We start from the raw sequence: 25,682 nt of genomic DNA on the forward strand, positions 1-25,682 counted from the left end.
GTTGACCTTGCACAGCTACACCAGGGGTGCTCACGGGACAGGACACCCTGGCACCAACAGTGTAAAACCACCAACGTCCAGGCATTGCCCTTCTGAACAACCTTTTCTCTCCTTTAAATTATATTTTAGTACAAAGGATACATTTTGTCGCATTAGAAATTACTTTTTTTTTTTTTTTACAAACTGAAATTTTTGAAATTTTTCCGATATGGATTTTACAACGTGGCAAAGCTTCCTGCACTCTCAATTCATTAGCTTCCACCTATGGACTGAAAAATCGTAAGGGCCTTTAGCCTCTTGCGGACTTTCAAGCAGGCAGTTTGCCTTTGAACACCTTGTGCACTGCCAAGCCATGGCAGTGTTTACCATCTTTGCCACACGGGGGCCACCGTTCCCTGCACTGAACTGAGGGGCTGCGTGTAAAATCACGCACAACTTGGCGGGACGCGCCCGCTGACTCCCGGGCAGAGCCCCCTATAGGCCGGGGCAGCTCAGGCCGCGGGGCCGAGCACAGCACCCGCCCCCTGTGCGTCCCGCCCCGGTGGGGGCCGGCCCGGGAACAGCGGGGACAACGGGGACAGCAAAGACAGCGAGGGGAGCTCGGCATGGCGCAGTACACGAGTGCCTCCACCGCTCTGGCCGTTATCCGGCTCCGCAACCCGCCGGTCAACGCGCTGAGGTAACGGCGGGCGCGGGCGGCCCTCTCCGCGCTTGCCCTCCCTTGGGGAGCGGGGTGGCGGGTTCTCCGATTTCTTTCCTTTTTACCTCATTTCCCCGCCCTCGTCGCCCGTGTGAGGCCCCTCCCTGTCCCGGGGCTGCTGTCCGGTAAGAGCGTGTGCCCAGGGGCTTCTCCCAACAGCAGCCTTTGCAGAAATACAGGCTGATTTTTTCCCATAACTTTTGCATCTAGTGGGTATTTTTCACAGGAGAGGTGTTAGGCTCATCAATCTGTCATCTCTCCTAGAAGCTGTTTAAAAACTTGGCATATTTCTCATCACTTTCCAGCAGGAGAGTGCTTAGCAGTTCAGCGGTTTCACCTTGCAGTTCCGTCAGAGCAGAAAAATGAGCTTTTCTGCCCAGATTTGCTGCTGGTGCAGCTGCCTGCTCCACAGTTTGTGCACGGCAAGTCCCTCGCTATCCGAATGAGGGCAAAGGGCTCTGGAGACCAGCCATGGTTCAGTTGGCACTGCGACTCAACCGTTTGGAGCAAAGGCAGTTCATTCGCCTTTTAAAAATCGTAAGAAACCCACCTCTAAATGCTGATCTTGGTCAAGACGATCTCAGACACAAGCTAGTGAAAAACAAAGTCAAACACCAATCTGTAGGAGCCCCTGAAATTTTAGGTTTACGTGTGTTTTGAAAAGGATGTATGTGCTTTTTGGCTTTACATAATTTGTTATAAGGTGTGTATTTTAGTTCTTTTAGTTCTGAGTACCATGTAGGCCCTTTTTAAGCAGCTGGAGTTAAAGACCTGTAAGAGTGACCATAGTGTCTATTCAGTGTAAATCACAAGCCAAAAAAATCCGCTGCAATTATACTCACCTTCTAGAGCAGAAAGTTTGTTAAAAAGAAGCTGAAAGGGACAAGTAAGAGCATGAACAGGAAATACAACCTGCTGCTGTTCTGTGGCAAGCCACATTGCTCTGCAGTAGCTGGCAATGCTCACTTTTGTTGCAACACGTTTAAAAGTGGAGCAAGATCATTTTGACATGCCCAGATAATTATAATGATAAACTTGGAGTGACTGGATGAGATTAGATGAAGTAGACATGTAGGACTCCCAGAACTGGAGGGTGCAAGACCTCCTGTGCCCAAGACCAGCCTACAAAAGCTTCCAGGCTGTGCCCACAGTGAACTTTTCATCCTTACCATCAAAAGTACAAAATACAGAGCTAAAGATAAGTGCTTAAGGAACTGTAACTGTGTCTCTTTTGAGAAGTCCTTGAGAAAACCCAAAGTTCCCTTTGAACAGCCGGCTGTTTTGGGTTGGTGTTCCAGCCAGCCTGGCACTGTGCAATTGCACAAGGAGGACTGTTGGCACAAGGGACAGGGTACGAGTGTGTGGGGAAGGATGGGAACCTGCACAGAAAAGGTTTTAATCGGTTAAGCTGCCGTGAAACTTCAGCTTGAGTCATACCTGTGATCTTTGATCGCATGTCAGAGTAATACCTGTTTTAGCAGGGATCAGAGATCATCTCATACTTGCCACGGGGTAGTTTTTAGCTCACATCTGGCTATAAGTAGGAAAGGTAGAACCCACTCTGATCCCTCTGTGTTCCTTCTGCATGTTTTATGTATTGGACCATAGGGGAGCAGGTTTGTCATTGCTGTTGGAAATGTTTGACTACGCTGGTGATAGCAGGCAGTCAGAGTTACAGGCAGGAGCCATCTCCTGCTATCCTGAAAATTTCATTTCACAGCAGGCACAGATGCTTTTTAAAAGGCTGGTGGGTTTTTTCCTGCTCTGCTCCAGCCTCTCCACATTCTATGTGGCAGCTCTCAGGCCATCGCCCTGGCCATTAGCACTTTAGAAGCTACTGGTGAGTAGGAATTTGCTTTTTTCTGTCTGACACCAGGCGCTGCTGTGCAAGTGCCCCTCAGGCAGCGGTTTCCTGAGGAATACATGCCAACTTGTGAGCGTGGCAGCAAATCTGGCTCCCACACACAGACTCCCCTTCAAGTTCATCTTTCTCTCTACCAGCAGAGGTGGCCTGTGCCCAATTTGATTTTTTTTTTCCTGGTTTGCAGTTTAGTATTCAGAGATCTGCATTTGTGAGGCCATAGCATAGAGAGAAGAAGTTTTGGGAAACAGACAAGCAAGACTTACTAGAGAAAGAACCAGCCATACCTTATTAGCAGAGTGGCAGGGTGCTGGCACTGAAAATTAAAAAGAATGTGGAAGAGTATTTCAGCATTTGAGTTGACAAGCACCGAAAAGCTCCAGGGATGACAGGGTAGGGGAGTATAGGTATGGGATTGTATAAAGTATAACAGCGTAACAGTCATGGCTGGAAAAGGCTCTCCCTGGCTGCTAGGATTGGCCCTCTGACCCCCAGTCAGCGTGATGATCAGAAAATGTTAAAGGAGATTAGAGAAGCTGCAATTTTGGATGGGTAGCAGTGATGGGACAGCAATTACTGCAGAGCTGGGTCTGACACTGAGGCAAGAGAGAGCAGACCGTAGAAATCGAGCACACTAGTACACAGTTTCAACAAAGGAGTCAGGTAAATACCCAGCAGTTAGTTCAAACAAAAGCGCTGCAAGAAGCTGTCTAAAAGGCAAGCAGCGTGGAGGCTGGATTTATGTTGTTTGGGATTTTTTAAGTTTGTTACAACCCCAGGTGAGCTGTTCAGCCAGCAAGTGATCCGGTAAAAACCCTGCATGGCTTGATGAGAAAGCTAAGATCACTGAGTTCGATTTTCTTAAGAACTGGAAATCTTACTGAAATGAGAAGAAGAAAGCCATTTCAGGAGAGATGTAAACTGGAAATTAAGACTAAAATAGCGCATCAAGGCATGCTACAAAACAACAGCAAAAACTCTTTACATAAAATAATATAACCCAGGACAAGCTTACAAGATGCTGAGCTCAAAACTGGCATTTACAGCTGAGGGAAGGAATCCTTACCTTTAACAGTTCTGTGACATCATCAGCTTGATGTGCTGGGGCAGCCCAGAAAACATTGGGTACCATCAAGATGTATGTTGAAAACGGAGCAGAGGGCATCTTTTTTTTTTGCAATGTAAAACATCTTAATTGTTGTGTGTGTTTCTGGATTTTGCATTTGCGGAAGGATATAAGGACAATCCAGAAGGGGGCAACCAAAATAACCAAAGGGACGGCACACTGCCTTGAGAAAGCAGAACGAAAAAGCTGTGTGTCATCACTTCGGAGAGGAAGAGGCTGTGGGAGAATAAGATCAAAGTTTACAAAATCATAAAGAAAGTAAATAAATTGAAGGTATAACCCTTTACCAAATCCTGCAACAGTTAAACTGGTGGCATTTGATTAAACTAGTCGGAGATTGTTTTAAAACAGATAATACAGAGCTTGGTGCTCCAGGAGCCTGTGGAGTCAGATGGATCAGCGGAATCAGAAAGGGATTAATAGGCAGCAGATGTGTAAGTGATGCTAAAAAGAATGTGTGTAGATGTACATAGCAACATCCCCAATGCAGTGATTGTGGATGCGGGGGGAAGTGCAAGGGGAAAGGACCAAACCTGCATGTTTTCCTTAAACAGCATTTTCCACTGCTGGATTCAAGTCTCGCTTCTTTAGAGGTGACCAAGTTAATTTTCAGGATTCCCTTAATTTTTTTTTTATTTTTAATGGAGGAAGTTCACATTCAAAACCCCTGACTAAAATCTGAGATTATTAAGGTAAATAATAAAACCTTGTTACAAATCCAGCACATCATCACTGCAATGAGTTTTATGCAAACAAGAAGTAACCCGGTGTGGTCACCTACAAGAATATTCTCTTGCCCTGGTGTGCACGTGTTCTTTGACAGCACCTGCTCTGTGTTTCTCAAACCTGCAACACTGAATCATCATTTTCTTGCAGTCAAAATAGTACTCGTGGTGGAGCTGGCTGCATAGCCTGGGATTAAGCGTTGATTGGAGTGCGCAGATTGAATTTTTGCATTGTTACTGTTAAATGAATGACACTGTCACAATAATCAAATACTTATGCAGATTATGGTGACTCTTTGTTTCTTTAATGCTCTAGCTGTTTGAAGTTGTGATACTCTTGAGTATTTTTATAGTTTTACTGTCATACATTTTATTATGATCCCCTCATTGAAAATTACATCTCTTAGTACCAGTTAGAATATGTGAGTTACAAAGCAAGGCAGCCTCTGTGTTGGACTGTAACATATCCTGAGGCAAACATACTGCTCCATCTTAGGAGAACAAGAACCTGCAAAAAGTCTAATGTTTCTTCCATTTTTCCCCCCAAAAAAATTCCACTGGGGAGAAAAACATATGGAGGAAGAAGAAATATTTATGCAAGTACAAGGTCAAGTTAATCTCTGGCAAAACAGTTCTGCTGGGTTAGTACAGGTCAGGTAGGTATTGAACTGTTATTTTATGGCAGCATTGACGACTAATTTTTCTTCCAGTGGGAATATGTTGTTGTAGGTGCTAAGGGCTTCTAACTAATTTCTTACATAAAATCCTGAACCCTTCCATTTAATGCAGACAAACTTTTTATGCAAGTGTTTTGCATCTGCTGATCATGAGCCAGCAACAGACACAGAAATGCTTTGATTGCTTCTTGTCTGTTCCCAAGAAAACTGTGCCATTTTTCTACACAATATTTTCAAATAAGTAACTCAACATTTGTTTGGAATCCTGGTATGTATTTTTCCCCTCGCTTTGCACCTTGGTTTGTAAAGTGTAATGACATTTCTTAATGGTTTTCCCTTTAATCTTCCAGCCACTAGATAAATTCGGTATTTCTGTGGTCTGGCTGTTCACTGATGCAAAAACAGCCCCTGGAGAGCAGTGAACATGGAGTGGAGCTGTAGGTCCTACTCAAATAGCAGCAGCACTTGATATTCCAAAGGAAGGGAGATAAAAACCAAATTTTTAATATGCATTTTTTCCTACATAATATGAAGCCAATTATTAAAATTGGAAAGGCTTTCATATTCTGCGACATGGGGCTAGATGCACTGGAAGGACCTTTACTGAGTCACCTAATAGTTTTTCTTTGTCATGGCCAAATTATTCTCTTTTTAAGTTTCAGCTTTCAGAACCATTACTAATGTCAGACTTGAGAGTTGTCTTTGATGTCTGGATGAGGCAATTGGTACATAACCGGCTGTTATTTCTCAAAAAAATAATGCTTCTCAGTCCCTGGTTGTCAGGTCTTGGGGCTCGCACTGATTCTTCTGTCTAACATCACCTTATCCAGGCAGCACCTGATCCTGGAGGCCCCAGAACAGCCCTAATTAATAGACTTTGCTAATAGCTCCTCTTAAGTTTTGCTTTTAAAGGAGGAATATGCAGAGGTTGCCTGGCAGGGCTTCACACCGCTGGCTTACAGCAAATTTTTTGGGCTCCCCAGGTTTTCCTTTCCAGCCTATGCATTTCCACTTCAACACTGCCAGCCGCTGCCTTATATAAATGTCATAACTCACCCTGGACACATCTAGAAGCATTACACACTTATATACTTACAAGTGTGTGTATATGAATGTATTTTAGTATCTAAATTATTTATACACACAGTTTGTGTTAATATTTCTATTAATAAAGTGCTAATGCTTCTATTCATACCTACCATCTGCCTTATTGTCACCATCTTCTAAAACAGACTATATGCTCCATGTCCATCGATACACATGCATATATAAATTAGCTTCTAAGCTTCAAATGTGAAGCGAGCATGCAGTCAGGTCAGATTTTTGAAATATCTGATGTGTAAAAATACCATTTATATTTTAACTGTTGCATTTTGAAATTCTTCATTGCTGACCACATTTACTGCTTGTCCCACACATATTTAAGTCTGGACCTATATACAGGTGAAAGCATTTCTAGTTGCCAGCACAACGCCAACCCTGTGTCAGGTGTTTGAAAGATAGTTTTTTATCCCTGGAGCTCTTTTTCCCTTTTAAAAAGTTCTTAGCTTGTCAGTGGTTTAGCATTAATTACTTTTAAATTATGCTAAACTGTTTTCCTGAAAATCTGAATGTTTAATTCATGAAGACATTTTCAAAAGAACATTTCTCTGTGGTGCTTGCTTTGGAAACAGCAATGTCATAGCCACAAGAAAACTCGCCAGCAAGGGAGTGACAGGTCAGTAGCTATGACCTTGTTGGATTTTGGTGCTTGCCCTTGAAGTGAGAGGGAGACTAAGGAAAGGATTAAACCAGAGAGGCTGTGGCAGAAGGCACATGGAGGAGAGACCTGCTTGGATTTATTGCTCATTTTCACTGGGACGCTTGATGTTTATAACACAGACCTCAGGGAAGGGTGACATAGTTGATTGTTACTCACTCAATCTCTAATTTATTTCAGTTTGCCAGTTCTCCAGGCATTAGAAGATGGACTGAAGAGAGCAGATGCTGATCCGTCAGTGAAAGCCATTATGATTTGTGGTGAAAATGGGAAATTCAGTGCAGGTAAGACATCTTTCATCAAACAGCCCAAGAAAAAGGGGAAACTCTCCACCCACTATGGCTGAAGATTCTCTGCTTCATAACACTGGTGGTAAAAGTCCTGATTTGGCTGGAAATGGTCACAAGCTTTTTCTGTTTTGCTGTGCCACGATTGGCATGGGACATGTGACAACTTAGGTTGTCCAGACCAGAAATAGTGTGGTATATTCATGCTGATATGAGGAACAGCTGCTCATCTCCCTAACATACTGGTGTCTCCTTACTCTCCATAGCTTTGTTTGTATAAAATCTCTGGACCATCAACTGGTCCAGTGTATGGAAGGTACCTGGGATGGAGCAGTGGTGAGTAACAGATCTTCTCCCATTGTAGAAACCCAGCAAGCTGGGAATGTCTTTGGAGCTCTGCATTGCTTGTTAGTAGTAACGTGCACTTAATTAAAAAAAAAAGTTGAGTCTGGAATAGTTAAAACACGGATGTCTGCAAATTTCTGTAGTAAATGCACAGTCATTACAGCTACTACATGTTTTTGTACTTAGCCTTCCTGCGAGCTCTCTCAAAAGGCTCAAGGAGCCAGGGTCTCTTGAAGGTGGTCCCAAAAGGGGCTGATTCCTGTTAACCACTCTCCTGCCAGCAGCAGACTCTGCAAGGACTCCATCATCCGTGAGCAGCTACGTTCAATGGCACGGAGGGAAGGATCTTCCCAGTCACTGCCTTGCCCACTAATTCCTCTTAATCCCTTTGTGCTAACTCAGGAGCTGACATTCAAGGATTTTCGCTTCCGAAGACACGTGGAATTTCCTTGGGCCACTTCGTCTCTCTCATAGAAAGGTGTGAGAAGCCGGTGGTGGCTGCCATTGAAGGCGTTGCCTTGGGAGGAGGCCTGGAGGTGGCACTTGGCTGTCACTATAGGGTGGCGCACGTGAAGGTGAGGCACACTGTGAGCTGGAGAAGCTGCTGAAGGCATCAGGAGCCACATACATATGGCCGTGGACAGGGTGGAGGTGTTCCTGGAGAGCAACGGGACTGCACACCTTTGCTGGGATCATCTGCCCAGAGAAGTGGAGCTTTATAGCTACAGGATACAAATCTGTGTGCTCAGACATTCTTCATCTACTACATAACCCCTGACATAGTAAGACATAAGTCTTACTAAATAGCTAATTTCCATAATTTATAAATATAAAATTGATTTGCGACTAGTAGAATAAGATGGCTGCATAGAAACTTCAGTAACCAAGTGTTAATTTGCCCTAGGTCTCAGTGGTCAATACCTATATTCCGATGTAGGTGGCTGTATCTTACTGGCTCATGCAGCGTGACTTTTTCTTACTTTTTTTTCCCCCAGCCCTATGAATTTTGCATTTCTTTCTGCTAGTGGCCTAGTTTCAATAGGCAGCTGAAACTCAGCTAGCATGGAGCATTTACAGTTTGATTCTCCAAGAGCCCTGGTTCCTCAGGGAGCACTCTGACCAAAAGACAGCTTTACAGGTCTTTGAAGAAGTGATCTGGTTTTCACCTGAAGCCTCTCCTTCAAGATTTGGAAATGCTGAACTGTCTTTTAGCAGTACCTGGTCTTCTTATAGAGACTCGTGACTGACAGGGCCATCCCCTCGCTGTGTAAATCACTGTTTCTCCATGATGCAGTGTGGGTTTCTGTAACAGCATAAATCTACAGCATCATCTACATCACCCTATGTGCCACCTGAGGGGGGTGCCTTAAGTAGTGGTCTTAAAGGGACTCCAGATCTCTGAAGAGCTCAATGGAAAATGCATAAACTGTATTTTTTTTTAAATAAGGCAACAAAATCTGGATAGATTAAGACAGGACACATCCCATCCCCTTCCTGCTGTGCCTGGCTTCTCTGGCATAACCCTACTAAATGTCAAGTGTACCAAGAGCCATTTGAAGGAAGATTATTGAAGAATTAGTGTGTGACTGGTACTAGTTTTCCTCTGCTAAATTTCCAAGAATTGGAGTAGGGAGACAGCAGTCAGGTCACAGCACACCCTCCAGTATTTGGTAACGACTGCTTGAAGGCATCAGTTACACATGTCCAGGGGATGTGTGCTAGCACACATACATCCACCAAAAGGTGATGTTGTTCCTTTTTGTTTGTACACACATTCTTAAAATGGTTGAGCGAGCTTTTGTCTTAAATCCCTTATGCAGCAAAAAAACAAGGATGAAGTTTCTATGTAGAAATTTTGAGGCTTCCTAGAGGAGCGATGTGTGAATCAGGTCTGCTTGTCTTTCCTCTCTTCTGCTCAGCTTGTGGATCAAAGATGTTTTACCTCATTTTAGGCACGGATGGGTTTACCGGAGGTCACTATTGGGCTGCTTCCAGGTGGTGAAGGCACTCAGCGCCTGCCCAGACTCATCGGGGTACCAGCTGCTCTGGATATAATCACTACAGGTAAAGCACTGTGCCTTGGCCTTGCTCTGTGTATCAAAATATGACATGGAGTCACACCACCAGCTTGGCCTAAGAAATATTAATTTCTTTTACCTATATAGCTGCTTGGGTTGAAATTCAGCTTGCTTCCACTAATAATGGGTTAAGAAAGGGATATACGTTCTTCTGAGGCAGGTAGTTAGTAATTATGTTTTATTTACCTGATGGTGAGCATGTCTCAGATTTGAAGCCAGCTACACACAGGTATCTGATCAGGTGGAAAAGAATGAAATTGCCCATCATGCCTCACTGTAGTCACCTTATTTCTCTTTTAATCACAGGAAGACACATTCCAGCCACTGAAGCACTGAAGCTGGGCTTGGTTGATGAAGTCGTGGAAGAAAACACAATTGAGGCAGCAATTCGCTTGGCAAACAAAGTGATTGGTAAGGAAAGAATTATAGCAATGCCAAGAAATAATTGGTGATGTTTCAGGGCTGGAGAGAGTCAGAACAAAGCCCACCAGTTTGTTCCCATTTATATGCTCCATTCATTAGACTTTGGCATCCATATAAGATAGAATTAATTGCAGAATTTGTTTTCTGTTGTCTGAAAAACTCAGATGCTGGAGAGCTGCAGAAATTCAAGTGAGGATTTGGAGAACAGATACGTATCAAGTCCTTCTGCTTCTTAATTATATATCCAAACTCACACGTTCCTCTGGGCTGCTGTATTCCACTGATTTGGGGGAGTATGTGCTCCTTCCATATATAGTTTTGGATCACAGCTGGTATTGCATGTGTTCTGGTTGAACCATCAAAAATGGCTCATCGAAAATAACTTTTTCTCTCTAATGAAGGGGCTGGCACATCCTCAGCCCAACTTAATGATCCATGAGCCTGTGACTCTGTCCCTAATCCTTCAGCTGCTACATAAGAAAATGGACTGTGGGGATGGGGAGAGATTTTTTCCTGACCTTAGAAATAATAAATTCACTGGAGTTAGGAAGAGGAGTGTTCCTTGCACAGCACGAGGAGCATCACCTTGAGAGAAAACAGGATATTTTCCCACTGTGAACCTTCTTGTACCTTTGGAAACAGATCGCTGACTTCCATCAGGAGCTCTGTGATGATGACATGCATGCAAGGAAGGAAAAATCCCTTTCTGCTTTGATCTCATGGCCTTTCTAGGCCATGGCTTTCCAAGCTGGGGTGCTGCTTTTGCTCCTGCAGTTCTCTTCACTACAAACAAGGCACCTTCTCCTCTGTAGGAATGTTTCTTCTGTGCAAGAAGTTGAAGCAGCCTAAGCTTTGTCCTAGATGACTGTGCACAATGTTTTTAAAATAGTTCAATGAAAGGGCTATTCTTAAAACATCAGTGTCTTGCATACTTCCCTATAGCTTGAGACTTACCAATACCCTTTAGGGGCAAAAGGGTATTCTTGGCAAGATTTTCTGTAAGAGATGCTTTTCCTTCTCACTGAATTCATCCTGCAGTATTTTGGGGCTTCATTTGTTAGTGCAGAATTGATGACATAAACAGTCCTCTTTTCTCCTATATGTAGCAGACTATTTAAATATAATTCATTAGAAAGATGGGTGATTTACTTCACTATTGCTTCTAAAAAAAAAAAAACCCAAAGATACTTTGGTTCACTGATTTTGTCTGTTTTGTATGAGAATTCTGTTTCTCCATCTGTTGAGAGAGCAGTGAAATATTATAACTCTCCTGGGCAAATTAACCCAAACAGCAGTGATGTACCCTCTGGGCCTCTGAATGATGCCGTGCAGAAGATCTATACCAATATCGATGGCAGCAGCAGTGTATCATAAAATGATTAATAGCTACATTGCTAGAACTGGCAAGCCAGCAAGCATTCTGGATTTCAACAAATGCTGTGTGAAGTTGGGTGAAATTTAGATATTTATATGCTGATTTCTTCTGTGGCAGACATTTTACAGTGATTGACAGCTCTGAAAGTCAGCTTGACCTTGGAGGAGAACCTCATAAATGAACCGTTGAGCACACTATTCCTCAGTGGAACTTGCTTTCTGCAACTTACGTCTGCTGCCACTACTGGCAAATTCCTCTTCTGTAGCTTCATTTTCTTTGGAAATTGTCACTACCAAGAAAAAAGTATCTTAAGCACTGTGTAAGCATACAGGGATCCTTGATGGATATTCAGCAGGTAACCTGTCCCAGACTTATTCATTATTAGTGGTAGATATTCTGTTTATTGCTGGGTTGAGTTACCCCAGTAAACGTGAGTAACGTCATTGAAGGTGTTTCACGTTGCACCATATGCCAACTCCAACAAGACTTTCAGGCTCATTCCAACAGCTTTACTGGCATTTACAGGTTGTGCTTTGACACTGAAAATATTGGCAAGTCAGCTAATCTTTATTTGTGTCCTGCCTGGAAAATTTCTCATTAGACCCTGCAGAAGACCATGAAAAGTTTTGCTGCACCATTTAGCATCAGGCTACCTGGTAATTTTAAATAATGGTTTACCCAGAGACCATGTGTTCCTTTTGAGTCATTCCTGGCTTTGGCCTCTGCCTAAAGTTAATGTAATTCTCCTGCCATACAAAGGCAAACCAGCACTTTTATTTCCATACATCAAGCGCTAACTCAGAGCTGCAGAAGATATGACGGCCCTGCATAGCAGGTCTGGGGTTTGTTCCCATTGAGTTATGTTTTCAGCAAACATTCTTCAGATAATCTTAACAAAACTGGAGACAGAATTGTACAAAAAAATGCTGTCACAGAAGTCCACTGTCTTTGTATGGCATGCGGCATTTTGTTTCTGATAAGATTTAAAAAAACAAACATGAGGCTAACAATTGCCAACTTCTTACAGAGGAGTTTGGCTAAATAACTAGTTTGGTCACTGCTGGAATTTCTATTCCTGGGAAGGCTGTTTTGCAAGATAAGTCTCAAAGAATCAATCCAGAAATTGTTTTCTTCTGGAGCTTTCTCAGCACTGGAGCAGCAGTGTCTCATAGCAAGAGATCAGTCTCAAATGACTTGCCTTACTTAAGCAATGGTCCTTGATTATTGTTTGAATATGCAGTTGCCAGGGCTACCTTTATGGTGGGTATATTGGGAAAGCATCTTCATCCATACATTTTTATGGAATATTCCTAACAGATCACCTTCACATGGAGTTATGAAACAGTCCTGAATAAGTGGTTGAAGGAATACACAGAGACAATTACTGATTCCAAGTTAAGTTTTTCGTTGAAAAACAGATCACAAGCGAGCATATGTTTTGGCCTTCTTCAGACAAACTGGCAAAAGAAAACTTCACTTTTGAAGGCATTTTTTGGAAGAAATAAGGAGCTAAATCCTTGGAGACAAGGAGGATGTTCTTTGATCAAGAATGCTGATAATCATTGCGCTAACTCAAAGCTGCATTACATCATTTGTCCACCTGATGGCATCACAAAATTGAAAAATGGGTGTAACTGCTTGTGGCAGGCAGTAGCCTGCAGTGTTTATTGCCCTCCTCTTGCTGGCCGGCCATACTCTTCCTCAGCTGAAGGAGAAAATGGCTGGGAAGATGTACAGTACAAAGACATTTTAATCTCTCTCCAAGGCTCATGATTCTGGCCAGCACCTTCTTTAGGCAGAAGGTCCAGCACAGAGCCCCTGTGACACAACCAGGGTTTGTGAAAGCTCTGAGATAAGCTGGACTTGTCTCTCACAGGCCTGAGACCACTGCAAACCTGAGGAACAGGGGTCTGGTTTCAGCCTTGTTTCTCAGAAATTCAGCAGCAGTTCAGTGCACCGGGAAGACCATGGGGCTAGCCCTGCTTCTTGCATGTGGAGTCTTCTAATATCCTGAGCATTTACAACTCTGGGGTGATTTTTTTTTCTTTAAATAGCACAATATTTGATATTGCATGCTTGCGTGTTGCTTTTGCTGATACAACTTTTATAGGCATGATCTGTCCTTTGTGCCACCTGGACTACAAACTGTAGTAAAACAAAGCAGATATCTGTGCTCACTCCTGTGCATGGATGACACTTTTCCCTGCAGCACTGACATGTGATGCTGTTTGTCATGTTCCTGCAGCTTTGATTTCAGAAATCAAGCTGCAGGTGTCCCACACTGGTCTCTTCCCAGGTTTGGATTCAGATAATATTTTCCAGTTCATAAATATGCCCCTGGTTCTTATTAGCATTGCAGAAGCAAAGATACTGCATGAAGATGCTGTAGAAATACATAGCAAAACATAATTTAGCTTACAACTAAACAAGAGTTCTATTACAGGACCCTGAGGAGAGTTACATTTTCTCTCTGAGGAACTGTCTCACACTCCCATCAGTATTTGCACTTATGAGTACTATTTGCTATCTGAAGACCACGCTTAAAGGCTCACATCATCGTTCCTTTTTTCCAGTCCTTTCCACAGAGATGTCATATGAAGCCCCTTGATCTGCCCGATCTTAACTGGCCTTCCAGCCATCAGATCTGTTTTCTGGGACAAGCCTGAGGTTTCTTTTCTAGTGGTGAAATGAAACCCACTGTTTAAGTCCTAAATAGAAGACCGTAGATAAAGAAGATTTCTGGGTTAAACACATACATCTAGGGGAAAAACAGAAGATTCCAAGATATAGGAACATTTTTTTCTGACTAAATCCTGCAATACAGATACAAACTATATTCACTGTCAGTGTGAAAACATTTTTATGCACTCTGGTTACAAGGGAAGCTACTAATGCAGTGAGTGTTCATCTTTTTGTGCTCTCTAAAAAGCCTTAATTAAAAAGCCTGAGCTCCGAAGACCATGTTGGAATATTAAAGGAATATATCCCAAATTTCTAGTCTCGTTCTTCCATGGTCTTTCCTGAGGCAAAGCTGCCATTAAGAGCACAGAAACAGCCTGAGTATGGGCAGATCAGAGGTCTCCCAGCAGGCACCCAGGTCTGTACTTCTGAAGAGGATGGAGAGGATTTTGGCATCTGAAATGTAACTAACTTCTCTCAATTAAAATCCTTTCTAGGTATCACCATGGCAACCTCTGTCTGTAATGAGCCTCATGTATTTGTGTGGCTGCTTGATTCACCCCTTCCTGACACAGAAGCATGAACTCTCCCTTGTTATTCATTTGCTCCCCAACTCCTGCTGCGTGAGCTGTCCTCTTGGTTAGTCCCAAAGTGAATAGAAGGACTCCTGCTGTCAGGGAAGAACTGAAGTCAGGGTTTATTTCCCAGTCTCTCTTATAAATGCCTGGGTCAGGACCCTGGCTGGGATGTATCTGGCTGGCAAAGTCAGTTGGGCACCAAGTACTAAACAATACTGGAGGAAAACCTTAGTACTGGAGCTTATAGAAAGAGCCATATAAATGTGGCAGCTGGGTCTGTGGTATAAGAAAGCTGGAGGAGTCAAGGCAGTCTGTGTAGCTGAGAAAAGGAAGGAGAGAATTACTTCTCTGAAATAGCAGTCTTGCTTTTTTGAAGTCTGAGAAGGATCTTGAAAAATCATAATTGTCAGAAGAAGCAGAGAGCTGAAGAGTAACATCAGACAGTTCTAGACCCAGATCGCTGTGCTGTGCAAGCCTTAATGCAGTGAGCTTAGGAGGAAAAGAGGCAGACTGCATTCCCAGTCTATGGAGAAAGGGGTGAGAATCTGTACTCTCGCAGATGCAGATGCTTTGTTCTGTAACTCTGTTTTTCTACCCCCAGGCCAGCCACTGGAACCCCGCAGGCTGAGCCTGAGGCCAGTTCCAAAACTGCCCAACATGGAAGCATTTCTCAGTGAGGCTCTTGTAAAGCTGAAGAAACAGGCCCGCGGGTACCTGGCTCCAGAGCTGTGCTTCCAAGCAGTCAGAGCCGCCACAGAGCTGCCCTTTGCAGACGGAGTTTGGAAGGAGCGAGAGCTGTTTAACGTCCTGCTGACATCAGGCCAGGCCCAAGCGCTGCAGTACGCTTTCTTCGCAGAGAGAGCCGTGCAGAAGTGGACAACACCCCACGGAGCTTCCTGGCAAAACGCTTCCCCTCAGCCCATCCACAAAGCAGCCGTGATAGGTAAGGGAATGAAAAAAACCTGTCTGCTGACTGCGCGGTGATCAGCAGAGCTGCAGGGTGTGAGATGAGCATTATCAGGCTTTGCTCATGGCAGAAGGCTGAAGTGGGATTCCCTGGCAGTCATTTGCCAAAGTCACCGGTACCTATCACAGCCACAAACACATCACACCCACAGGTGACAGGCAAGAAGTTGTCATTGCATCAGTAAGCTCAAACCAAGTCAGATGGCAACCCACATCCCACTAGATTGTTACCTGATGCCACCTCTTTCTTGAAAATAATAGCTTCCACTTCAGTAACAGCTTCATCTGTGGGCCATATCAGTCTGTTGCCTTTTAAATACTGCTGAGTCCTGGCTTCGTTCAATGTTATACGCAGTTTTGCGTGAAATTCTCCTCCTCCTGGTTTAGTTCTGTACTGCAAGCACATGTGCACAGAGTCACTCAGGGATATATTAATACAAAAATGTTTTGACAGCTGTATTTTAAGAAGATTTTATCTCACTGGGATCCACTCCTGCCATTTTGTAGCCCAGCAAGATAATGCCTTCATTAATTTTTTATAAGAGCAATTTAAATAAAACCTTTGATGCACTGCTGAGATTTAAAAAAACCCCACAACTATCTCTCAGCTCTGCCTGTTGATAGTAGCTCTGAAAAATGGTTAGGCAATTAATGGAGCACTTGGAAAACATCCATTCTGTTTCTGAGAAAGCTCACCAAATCAACACTGCTCTTGCCTGGGTACTTCTCAGGCCTCATTTCAGGCCATGGAAACACTTTTTCTGGAAGTTCCCTTCTCTTCATTAGATGCCATGTCATACTTTTAATAAAAACACTTTTTAAACATTGGTCCACAAACCTTGTGAGGAGGATCCGTGGCTGTTATAGCATTCAAGTAAAGAGGCATGAATTGTTGCCAAGGTTAACCTGTGATGGAAGAGCACAGTAGTTTGGACACCTGCGATCCCAGATGGATCAGTCCTGCAACGTGTGCTTTGGCAGGATGGATTTGTGTTGACATTTTGTAGGAATGATCAGGTGACTAGAATGGACAGTTTTTGCTCCATACTGATAAATCATGCTGGAATGATACATTTGCAAGGTCCCGGTTGCAATGACAGTTTAGCCAGAAGGGCTGTTTCAATCTGAGCTGCTTGTTCTGGTGCTGTAACTGAGCTAGAGGGAATTCTAAGCACAAATACAATCTCTATTTGAAAGATTGTAGTAGAAACATAGTCTGTATCCTATTTCCAAACTGAACAGGCTGGGCTACATATGCCATCCACGGGGTTAAGTATTTGCATCCCATCTCCAGACAGGTCTCCAAATTCTGATCTCAAATTGCCCCAACCTCTACCCCCAAGTTTCAGTGGTTGTTGTAGCCAGTTACAGACAATGCTGTAGTTAACCCATACTTTTTGCAGACTAAATAAGCTCAGTGTTTGGATACTTTTGCTGCAAAACATGATCTGTCACACTGCTGTCGCGACTCTAAACTTCCCCTAATTTTTCAACACTTCATAAAGCATACATAGCCAAAGTGGGAACAGCATTCTAGGAGAAATTACGCTAAAACCAGGTCCTTGCTCCTACTTAGTGCATTCCAGGTAATGGCCAACTTTTGTATTAGCCATGTTCAACACATCCTGTAAATTATCTAATAGCAAGGAACAGCTGCACCTCATGGATGGGGAGCCAGTGGCAATAACACCTCCAGTGGGGACAGAACCACCAAATTTTTGAGGCTGCAAGGGATCTCTAAATGTCACCTTCTCCAAGCCCCCTGCTCAAATACACCAACCTATAGGCAGGTCTCCAAGACCATGTCCAGACAGCTTTTGAGTATCTCTAAGGATGGAGACACTGCAACCTCTCTGAACAACCTGTGCAGTGCTCAGTTACCTCCACAATAAAAAAAAAAAGTGTTGCTTTACCTTCAAACAGCACCTCCCATATTTCAGTTTGTGCCCATTGCCTCTGGTCCTGTCACCAGGAGCCAGTGAGACAAGTGTAGCTCCATCTTCTTTATACCATCCCCTCAGGTATTTATGTACATTGATGAGATTCCCCCGAGCCTTCTCTAGGCTGGAATCACAGCTCTCTCAGACTTTTCTCATATGAGACACACTCCAGTCCCTTCATCATCTTAGCAGCCCCTTTGCACTTCCCCTTGCTGAACTTCAGGAAGTTCCTCCCAACCCATTTCTCTCTCTGGATGGCACCACAACCCATTGCTGTATGAATTATTCACAGTACCTGAGCAAGGTGAGCAGGACAGACCCAGAGATCATGGCCAGGATCTGCTTCAAGTACAGATGATCAAGTCCACATGATGACGGAAGGTCCCAGATAAAGTTGGGAAGCCAGTCCCCAAGCTGAAGTCTGGATCAAGGGGTCCATAGCTTGGCATAGCCACAGTGAGACACCAGAACTCCTCCAGCAGAGCTTAGGAAAAGACTGAAAGCTCAGGCCTGAGCTTAAATAGGGCTCTGAGGCCTGTGGGCAGAGTGTGTGGGTAGAGGGCCCAGGTGGAGCTGGTCAGGGTCGTTAAAGCTAATCAGGGCCTTGACACTTGCCAAGACTCCTAATGCCTTTTCTGAATTGCTGTTTCTCTCCATACAGCCCCCACAGCCCACAAATACAGCCTGCTTTGTTTGTGCTAGTTGTTCAGGTTATACTTCATTCTATAAGTGACATCCCCTATTTTGGAGGTTATTAATCACCTCCTTTTAACTCTGAATCCCACACCACATTAAGTGTCACTGCTTTCAATCACTTCTTTCTGCCACCCCACTGTGCTTTTTCTCCTTCCTCTGGAAGGTTTTTCTCCTATTTTGCCTTTTGATATCAGTGAAATTGCAAGTCCCTTAGAGACAGGCATAGAACGTGCCAACACAGTTGTATTTTTCCTTTCAGGCTGCTGTAACAAAAAAGTCATTCTCCAGCCAGTACCATGCTGTACAGTGTCTCATAATTTCACATTCTTGATTTAAGTGCATTCTTGCAGCGCAAGAAATCAAAATCTTAGGGATGATTTTTGAGGGACTGATGGCTTTTAAAACAGCACTGCTCATCCATGGAAGTGTGAGTCTACCTGGGTGATCCAGGGTCTCTCTGTTTTCACTGCAGAGAGGAGGGCAGTCAGAGCAAGACGTTGCATCCATTCAGGTGGTCAGAAATCATGCCGACTCCGTTTTCCAACACACAATAAAACCACATTGCATTATGCTGCAACACTTTTTCCATAGGCACAGAGGACCTTTAAGGTATGGAAGCAGTGCCACGAATGCTGGGGAGCCTTGCTTTATGACTTCCCCATCTGCCCAATATTAGCAGGAGCTTGTTGGAGGGAGCTGGCACATTGCTTGCTGACCATGTCTTAATGTAGATTCAACATCAAGGATGATTTATCATTTTTGTGGGCAAGTTTGATAGATTTCCGATGACCTGGCTACCGTTCCTGTGCAGTGCTGCCTTCCCCTCAGCTGCCTCTGTCTACAGTTTGCTCGCTGGAAGACTAAGAAGCAGGTTCTGAACTCTCAGCTCCCATCTTTTTCCACGTTCTCTGGCTCCATATCACCCAGAAGGGTTTCTTCTCTGTTCCTTCTGCAGTCTTCCCATAGCTTGCCTTGAGTATCACATTATTTCTGCTTCAAATTAATACCCTGAAACAGAGAAAGCAGCAGCTCCAGTCTGCAGCAGTCCGCCACCACCAATTGCTCATTGTTGTTTTTAAAAGGAAAACTGGAACGGTTTTTGCATATTTTTACCAATCTGTAAAGTATTCTTTCCATTGCCCAGCATTTTAAAGTCTAAATATTCATTATAGTCCAGAATATTTTCCACTGATCTGTATTTCTCTAGTGTATGTGACTGTACATTAGATGGTTTGTACGTATTTCGAGTTCATTTGTTTTGAAATTTGTTTTTAAAGTCCTTCAATTAATTTTGCATGATTTTTCATATTCTAAGTACCTCATGTGACAGATCAATAATTAACAGTCATTATTCACTCAGCTTGCCCAGCAGATGGATTTGTCATATCCATATTTGGCCTGAAATTACATGGGTTCAAGTGTAGTTTTATTATTATGTCAAAGCTACATTTCACAACAGAAGAGCAGAAGCAAGATGGCTAGAAACTGTTCTTTTTCCTAAAGCAGATTTCAGCTGTCTTTTGAAAGATGTGCCTTGGGCATGAAAGATGGTGACACAGCTCTGAAAACTGTCCCCTGCGTGGGAGATAAGAATATAGGGGTTTTTTTCATGGTTTGGTGGAAGCGAGAGCACTATTGAAGAAGAAACAACCATATGTAGAAATTCTGGAGTAGTTCCTGGGTGCGTTTTGGTCCGTGTGATCAGAGCTGGGCATGAAACATTTCCCTTGCTCTTTCTTCTACAGCTTTACACATAAGGCCCAATGATTCCCTACGATTTTCTTCTGCCTTAATATATTCTTTGCCAAGATCACTCGGCTTTATACTGTTGAAAAGGGGAGTCCTCAGAAATGCTTCTCTCCCTGCTAGATAGCCAAAGCTCTCCTTAGTTTCGTAGCCCAGTTTTAGAATATATTTCCAGGGGAGTCATGCTGTGCAAGCTCTAATGTAACAAAACCCTTGGGGCTTTCATTACTCTCTCTGCCAGCTTCATTAAGCATCATTTCATACAGGCCACTGAAGAGTTCTATAGGAAGTTGAGAGACAGCTTTTCTAGGTCAGAAACAAGCTTGGGAAGCTCATCTCTTATCTATAAGCCTATTCCCATGGCCTAGAAAGTGAAGTACTACAAGCACATATGCTTGTCTATCATGGGATGGCTGAAACACGGATGGGAGTACTCATACTACATGTGGACAAAAGCAAACTGAAGAATCAGCTGGCACCACTGCAGAACTTCCCTGGAAAAGAAGGCTGGAGAACCTCTGCTCATGGAAGAGATTTTGATTTAGGAAGAAGCAGTGTGTTAATATTGCAAGAGAACCGCTAAGGTTTCATTTGTGAGACTGAACAGGAGTTAATGAGGCCCAGGATTTGTGCCTTATTTCTGTAGCAGAGCTTGGAAATTCTAGGGAGAAATCCCAGGTCTCCATCCTGGAAAGGAAGAAAAGGCTTCAAGAGGGAGCCATGAAGAACCCAGAAGTGGAACTGCAAGCCCTTGATATCTAAGGAGAGCCTTAAAGATGTGCCAGGCTTGGTGGATACGCATGAGGTGCTGAGTTACCCTCCCGCACTGCCCGAGGAGCAAACAGTCCTTGTAGCTCACCAAAAACAGGGAAAAAAAGGTCTCTGAATGTCCCTGCTACCACATCCAAGCCCAGGAGTACTGAGCACAGTGTTTGCACTTGGGCTTTTTTCAGTCGGCAAACCGTGGACGCTGAAATACTAAGAACTGATTCATGTCATTCTAGTTTTCTTTTCAAATTAGTTTTTAGCAGTACTTGATTATGAAGTAGCAAATCTAATTTCCTAGAAAGGAACTCCAGCCTTTGCTTGGGAGTGTAATGGTTTATAAGCTGGCTGCCAGATAGCGATGTCTATAAAGTCTGTCTTCTTGGGGCTAAGCAGGGAATGTTTTAAGTGTCTTGTGTGTACACATGCCGAGGGTGGACAGACCTGAACCATGGGTGTGTAGCTTGCAGGAAAACATGCTACCTTGTTTGACCTTGATTGTTTAAGTTGTTTAACTGATGACATAATTTCAGCTCTTCTTCACAAAGCTGCTTTAGACAAATTTTTTAATCCCCGTGTTTCTCTTCATTTGCTTAGCTGACTTTCATTTGTAAACCTGGGATTAAAAAAATCATTTTTACTGAATTATAACAAACATGTACTTTGTCTGGCTGTTGCTTTATTTAGGATACTAATAACCCTCCCATTCAGATGCTTCGCACTTTTAAAGCTGGTTAAATCGTGCTGGCCTTCTCTTACTAGTTTGTATTAAATTAGTCTGAAAAGCCTCCATCATGGGCGAGCAGGATAAGTAGTGTGGGCTGTGTATCACAGGGAAATGTAAGCATGCAGCTTCCTTTAACGTAAGAGAGGGCAGGGCTGGTGGAAGGGCTCAGAAGAAGGGAAGGGATCAAGCTGTAATCTCTACACTGGCATTCCTGGGAGTATGAGCTGGTAGTAGCACATACAGACCTCGGAGAAAACAAAAATGCAGCTGGAATGGATGCTCAGTTATAGGAATTCTAGGGAAGCGCTTTAACTGTGTGGTTGGATGAGGACGGCTGTGTCTTCCAGAATCTTGGGAAGTTAGGAATGGCCTGTTTTGGAGGGCTTGGGAGAGTTCCCAGCGGGCAGGGATGCAAACGGCAAGCCAAAGGCTACTGATGTTCCAGTGTGATTAAAAAGGAGATAGAAGACGTTTAAATCTGGATTAAGAATGCTGTGTTGGTTCCATCCTGTTGGACCTGGAGATGAGACATACAAGGTATTAGAGACAAAGTTAGGGATCACTGTCAAAGATGATTTCATTTGCATTTTGATTCTGTCAAAGATTATGCAGTGAAATTGCGAGGGAGAAGAGGAAGGGGACATAGAGGAAGCTTGGAAGGAGGGAGAAACCAATTGTCTGAGCTTGGCTGGTGTTAAAATCTCTGGTTGCAGTTTGTTTGCTTACACTAATATTCTTCTGTACCTGCCCATAAAGGACCGTCTCACAGGCACTGCGAGGCACTGGCATCCTCAGGGTGAAGCTTGTTTGTGAAACTGCCTGCTGGAAGTTGGGAACAGGGCTGGAGATGAAACTCCAATCTCCTGTCTTTGATCCCCAGGTTCTGACTCTTTGATGCTGGTTTCCACAGGTATAAAGTTTTGCAGGGAGAGGACACTAATCACGTGGTCTGCACACGCTGCAGTCAATCCCACTGCTATTTTGTAAGCCTGAGAGGATGTTAACTTGGCTTTATGCTCATTTAGGCTCACTGAAAGGGAGAATTCACCTTTCTGTTTTTTTCTGTCTGTGCACTACTCATTTTGCATAGGCTTCCACTTTTTATCCTGGAGATACAAAGGAAATGCTACTGTCAAGCGATTAACTGTAACGTTTTTCTATTCATAGTCTCTGATTCTGTCTGTCTTTTACCCCTAGGGCTGGGAACAATGGGCCGCGGCATTGTGACTTCTCTGGTTAAGGCCAGCATACCTGTGGTAGCCCTGGAGCAGAATTTGGAGTATCTGAACACGGGAAGAAAAGCTGTGATGCTCCTTTTGGAACGCGAGGCTATGAAAATGGAGCAGGGTGCCCAAACCCTGGATTTCCATAACCCTGCACGTCTCCAGTTCACTGTGGACTTTGATGCATTGCGGGATGTAGATCTAGTGATTGAGGCTGTGTTTGAGAACATGCCGCTAAAGAAGGAAATATTCCAGAAGCTTTCAAGAATCTGCAAGCCAGCAGCTTTTCTGTGTACAAACACATCAGCCCTGAACATCGATGAAATAGCTTCTGCCACAAGCCGCCCACAGCAGGTCGTTGGCACGCACTTCTTCTCCCCTGCTCACATCATGAGGTTATTAGAAATAATCTATGGCCATCACACATCCCCCACCGCCATTGCCACTGCTGTGCAGCTAGGCAAAGTGCTCAAAAAAGTTGGAGTGGTGGTCGGGAATTGTTTTGGGTTTGCCGGGAATCGAATGATGTTTCCATACGTCGAACAGGCAGTTTTCCTTTTAGAGGAAGGCAGCAGACCAGAAGCAGTAGATCAGGTTCTCGAAGATTTTGGGTTTAAGATAGGACCTTTCCGAATGTCCGATCTTGCTGGGCTGGATGTGGCCTGGAGGTCTCGGAAGGGCCGGGGCCTCGCTGGGGACTCTGTACCTCCAGGAACACCTGCCCGCCAGCGGCACGGCCGTCGCTACAGCCCTCTGCCCGATCTGCTGTGTGAGAACGGCAGGTTTGGCCAGAAAACTGGAAAAGGCTGGTACCAGTACGAGAAGGCTGGGGGCAGGACAGCCAAGCCAGATCCTTGGCTGCACAATGTTCTGACCCAGTACAGAGACACCCATCATATCAAGACCCGCTTTATAGACCAGGAGGAAATCCTGGAGCGGTGTTTGTTTTCCCTCATCAATGAAGGGTTTGACATCCTGGCAGAGGGAATAGCATCAGGCCCAGAACACCTGGATGTGATTTATATCCACGGCTATGGGTGGCCAAAGCACAGGGGTGGCCCCATGTTCTACGCTTCCACCGTTGGGCTCCCTCGCGTTCTGGCTAAACTGCAGAGATACTCTGAGGCTCACCCTGATGTTCCCGCGCTACGACCCAGCACCTTTCTGAAAAAGCTGGTGGCTGTGGGGAACCCACCCCTCAAAGAGTGGATGTCCTACCTCAGCCGTCCAAGCAACAAACTGTGATTTCATTGTGCCTACGATATACATTCAGTGGAGGCTGATCTCCTGAAATAGGTGCCGTAATTGCGCTGTCTTTTCCAATCAAAACCAGAGTGCTACAGGCTTGTAAACAATGTCACTGACCTTCCTGGGCCTTTGCAGACAATAACTTTGGCTGCTGATTGATCTCAGTTCACCTCTTGCTGCAGGTAACCTCTGCTACCACCCACCCTTCCTTCTCACCACCAGCCTCACCCACTTGCTTTGCATATTGCTGTGTGAAGGTGCACACAGCAAATCAGTGTAGAAGACAAGAGAGAAACAGCCACAATTCACCCGAGACCAGCTGGATCTACCAGATCCTGCCCTAAATCTATTTCCCAGTTTGTTCAGGTCGTCGCTGTGCACCCTTCCTCCACTGGATTCCCTTGCTCTCCCAAGACACCCAGCTGGAGCCTGATCCCACTGCTGGGAGAGAGATGGCACCAGGGGCACCTTTCAGACGTAAAATCAAATTAATTGGAGAGAGCAGGTTTGGGCAGAGAGCAAGGGGCAGGGCTGGTCCCGTCCCTGCTCCCTGCTGCAGAGGGGATTCAAATAAATGACAGAAAAGCCACACATACATCGGCCCGACTAACCTGCCCTGTGGCATTGGCTCACAACTGGCCTTCTGCAGCCAGACTCTTTCCTCTGTTCCAGTTATCCTTACCCAGCTTTGTCCAGGCAGAAACATCTTCCGGCATCTCTTAAGCGTGGATTTGTGTTGCCATCACTGCCCTGTTTCTTGCCTCCCAACAGCTACCGGGTCTTGGGGCTCAGCCTGCTCTAATTGAGCAGACTGAAGCCTGGCCTGGCACTTTCTGGGTTTTCACCTGGGCAGAGGGCACACTGAGAAGTGCACAGCGGAGGCGAGAAGGTCTCTGCAGGCAGGCAGGGAGTGGCAGATCTCTGGCAGAGAGCAGAGCAGGGAGACTGAGCCAAACTTGCTCCAGACGTGATGCTTTGGGACAAAGGCTCCCATTTCTTGTATCTAGTGAATGTATCTTCCAGTCCAGTGTGGGGAACAGGTTGGTCTGGGTTCCCTTCTCAGGATGATTGTCACTGGATGTCTAACTTTTGCTGTTTATTTTAATAAAACTACTTGGATTATCTAATGAGCGATTACATGGTATCAATGGAAAAAAAGAAGGAAAATGTGCTTGTTCTTTTTTTATACATACCTCCATTGCTTTGCTACATGGTAGAATTAGATAGTTTCCCTGTTTGTGGAGGGGTTTGTGTTTGAAAAGGCTGCATGCTACTTTTTTTCTAAATATATCTCATTTTGTTCTTTATCTACGCTGCCCTTCAGCAGGTCAGGGTGTAAAACCGAAGGCAAGAAACCCTTCAGAAGTCACAAGCCAACCCAAGTGCCTGGGTCCAGGGAGGATTTTTCTCCATGGCCAAAGAGCTAACTTTAGGCCCAGCAAACTGCTGCTGCTTCCCCCGAATCCTTGTGTGCTACAGCTGGGAACAATCCAGGGTTTGCTCAAAGGTGAAGAGCTGCTTCCACGCGAGCAGACTCCACGTGATGTGTTACACAACAGCTGGTGCTGGCGGCTGTCATGTCATCCGCGGGACAGCTCTGGACACAACGCACTGCCCGGGATAACATGCCCTCTCCTGTGCCTCATGCTGTGGTGTTCACCCGACTGGAGATGAGTTGCAGCAGGAGCAGGCTGCCGAGGGGAGGACATGTGCTTCCTCTGCCCAAGAGATGCTGGTCTCAGGATATTGAGACCCACC

At 44.5% G+C, this 25,682-nt stretch overlaps 1 protein-coding gene across 1 annotated transcript; it reads left to right on the forward strand.

Annotated features, from left to right (window-relative positions):
- Positions 1-436: 436 nt before the first annotated feature.
- On the forward strand, positions 437-25,051 carry EHHADH (enoyl-CoA hydratase and 3-hydroxyacyl CoA dehydrogenase). The gene is made up of 7 exons (XM_065845016.2): positions 437-679; positions 7,029-7,132; positions 7,883-8,055; positions 9,433-9,544; positions 9,865-9,969; positions 15,215-15,556; positions 22,651-25,051. Exons 1-7 carry the CDS (start codon positions 606-608, stop codon positions 23,919-23,921), a joined length of 2,181 nt encoding a protein of 726 aa, XP_065701088.1. The 5' UTR covers positions 437-605; the 3' UTR covers positions 23,922-25,051.
- The last annotated feature ends 631 nt before the right edge of the window (positions 25,052-25,682 follow it).

The sequence above is a fragment of the Patagioenas fasciata genome, chromosome 9 (genome assembly GCF_037038585.1).
Source record: "Patagioenas fasciata isolate bPatFas1 chromosome 9, bPatFas1.hap1, whole genome shotgun sequence".
Lineage (NCBI taxonomy): Eukaryota > Metazoa > Chordata > Aves > Columbiformes > Columbidae > Patagioenas > Patagioenas fasciata.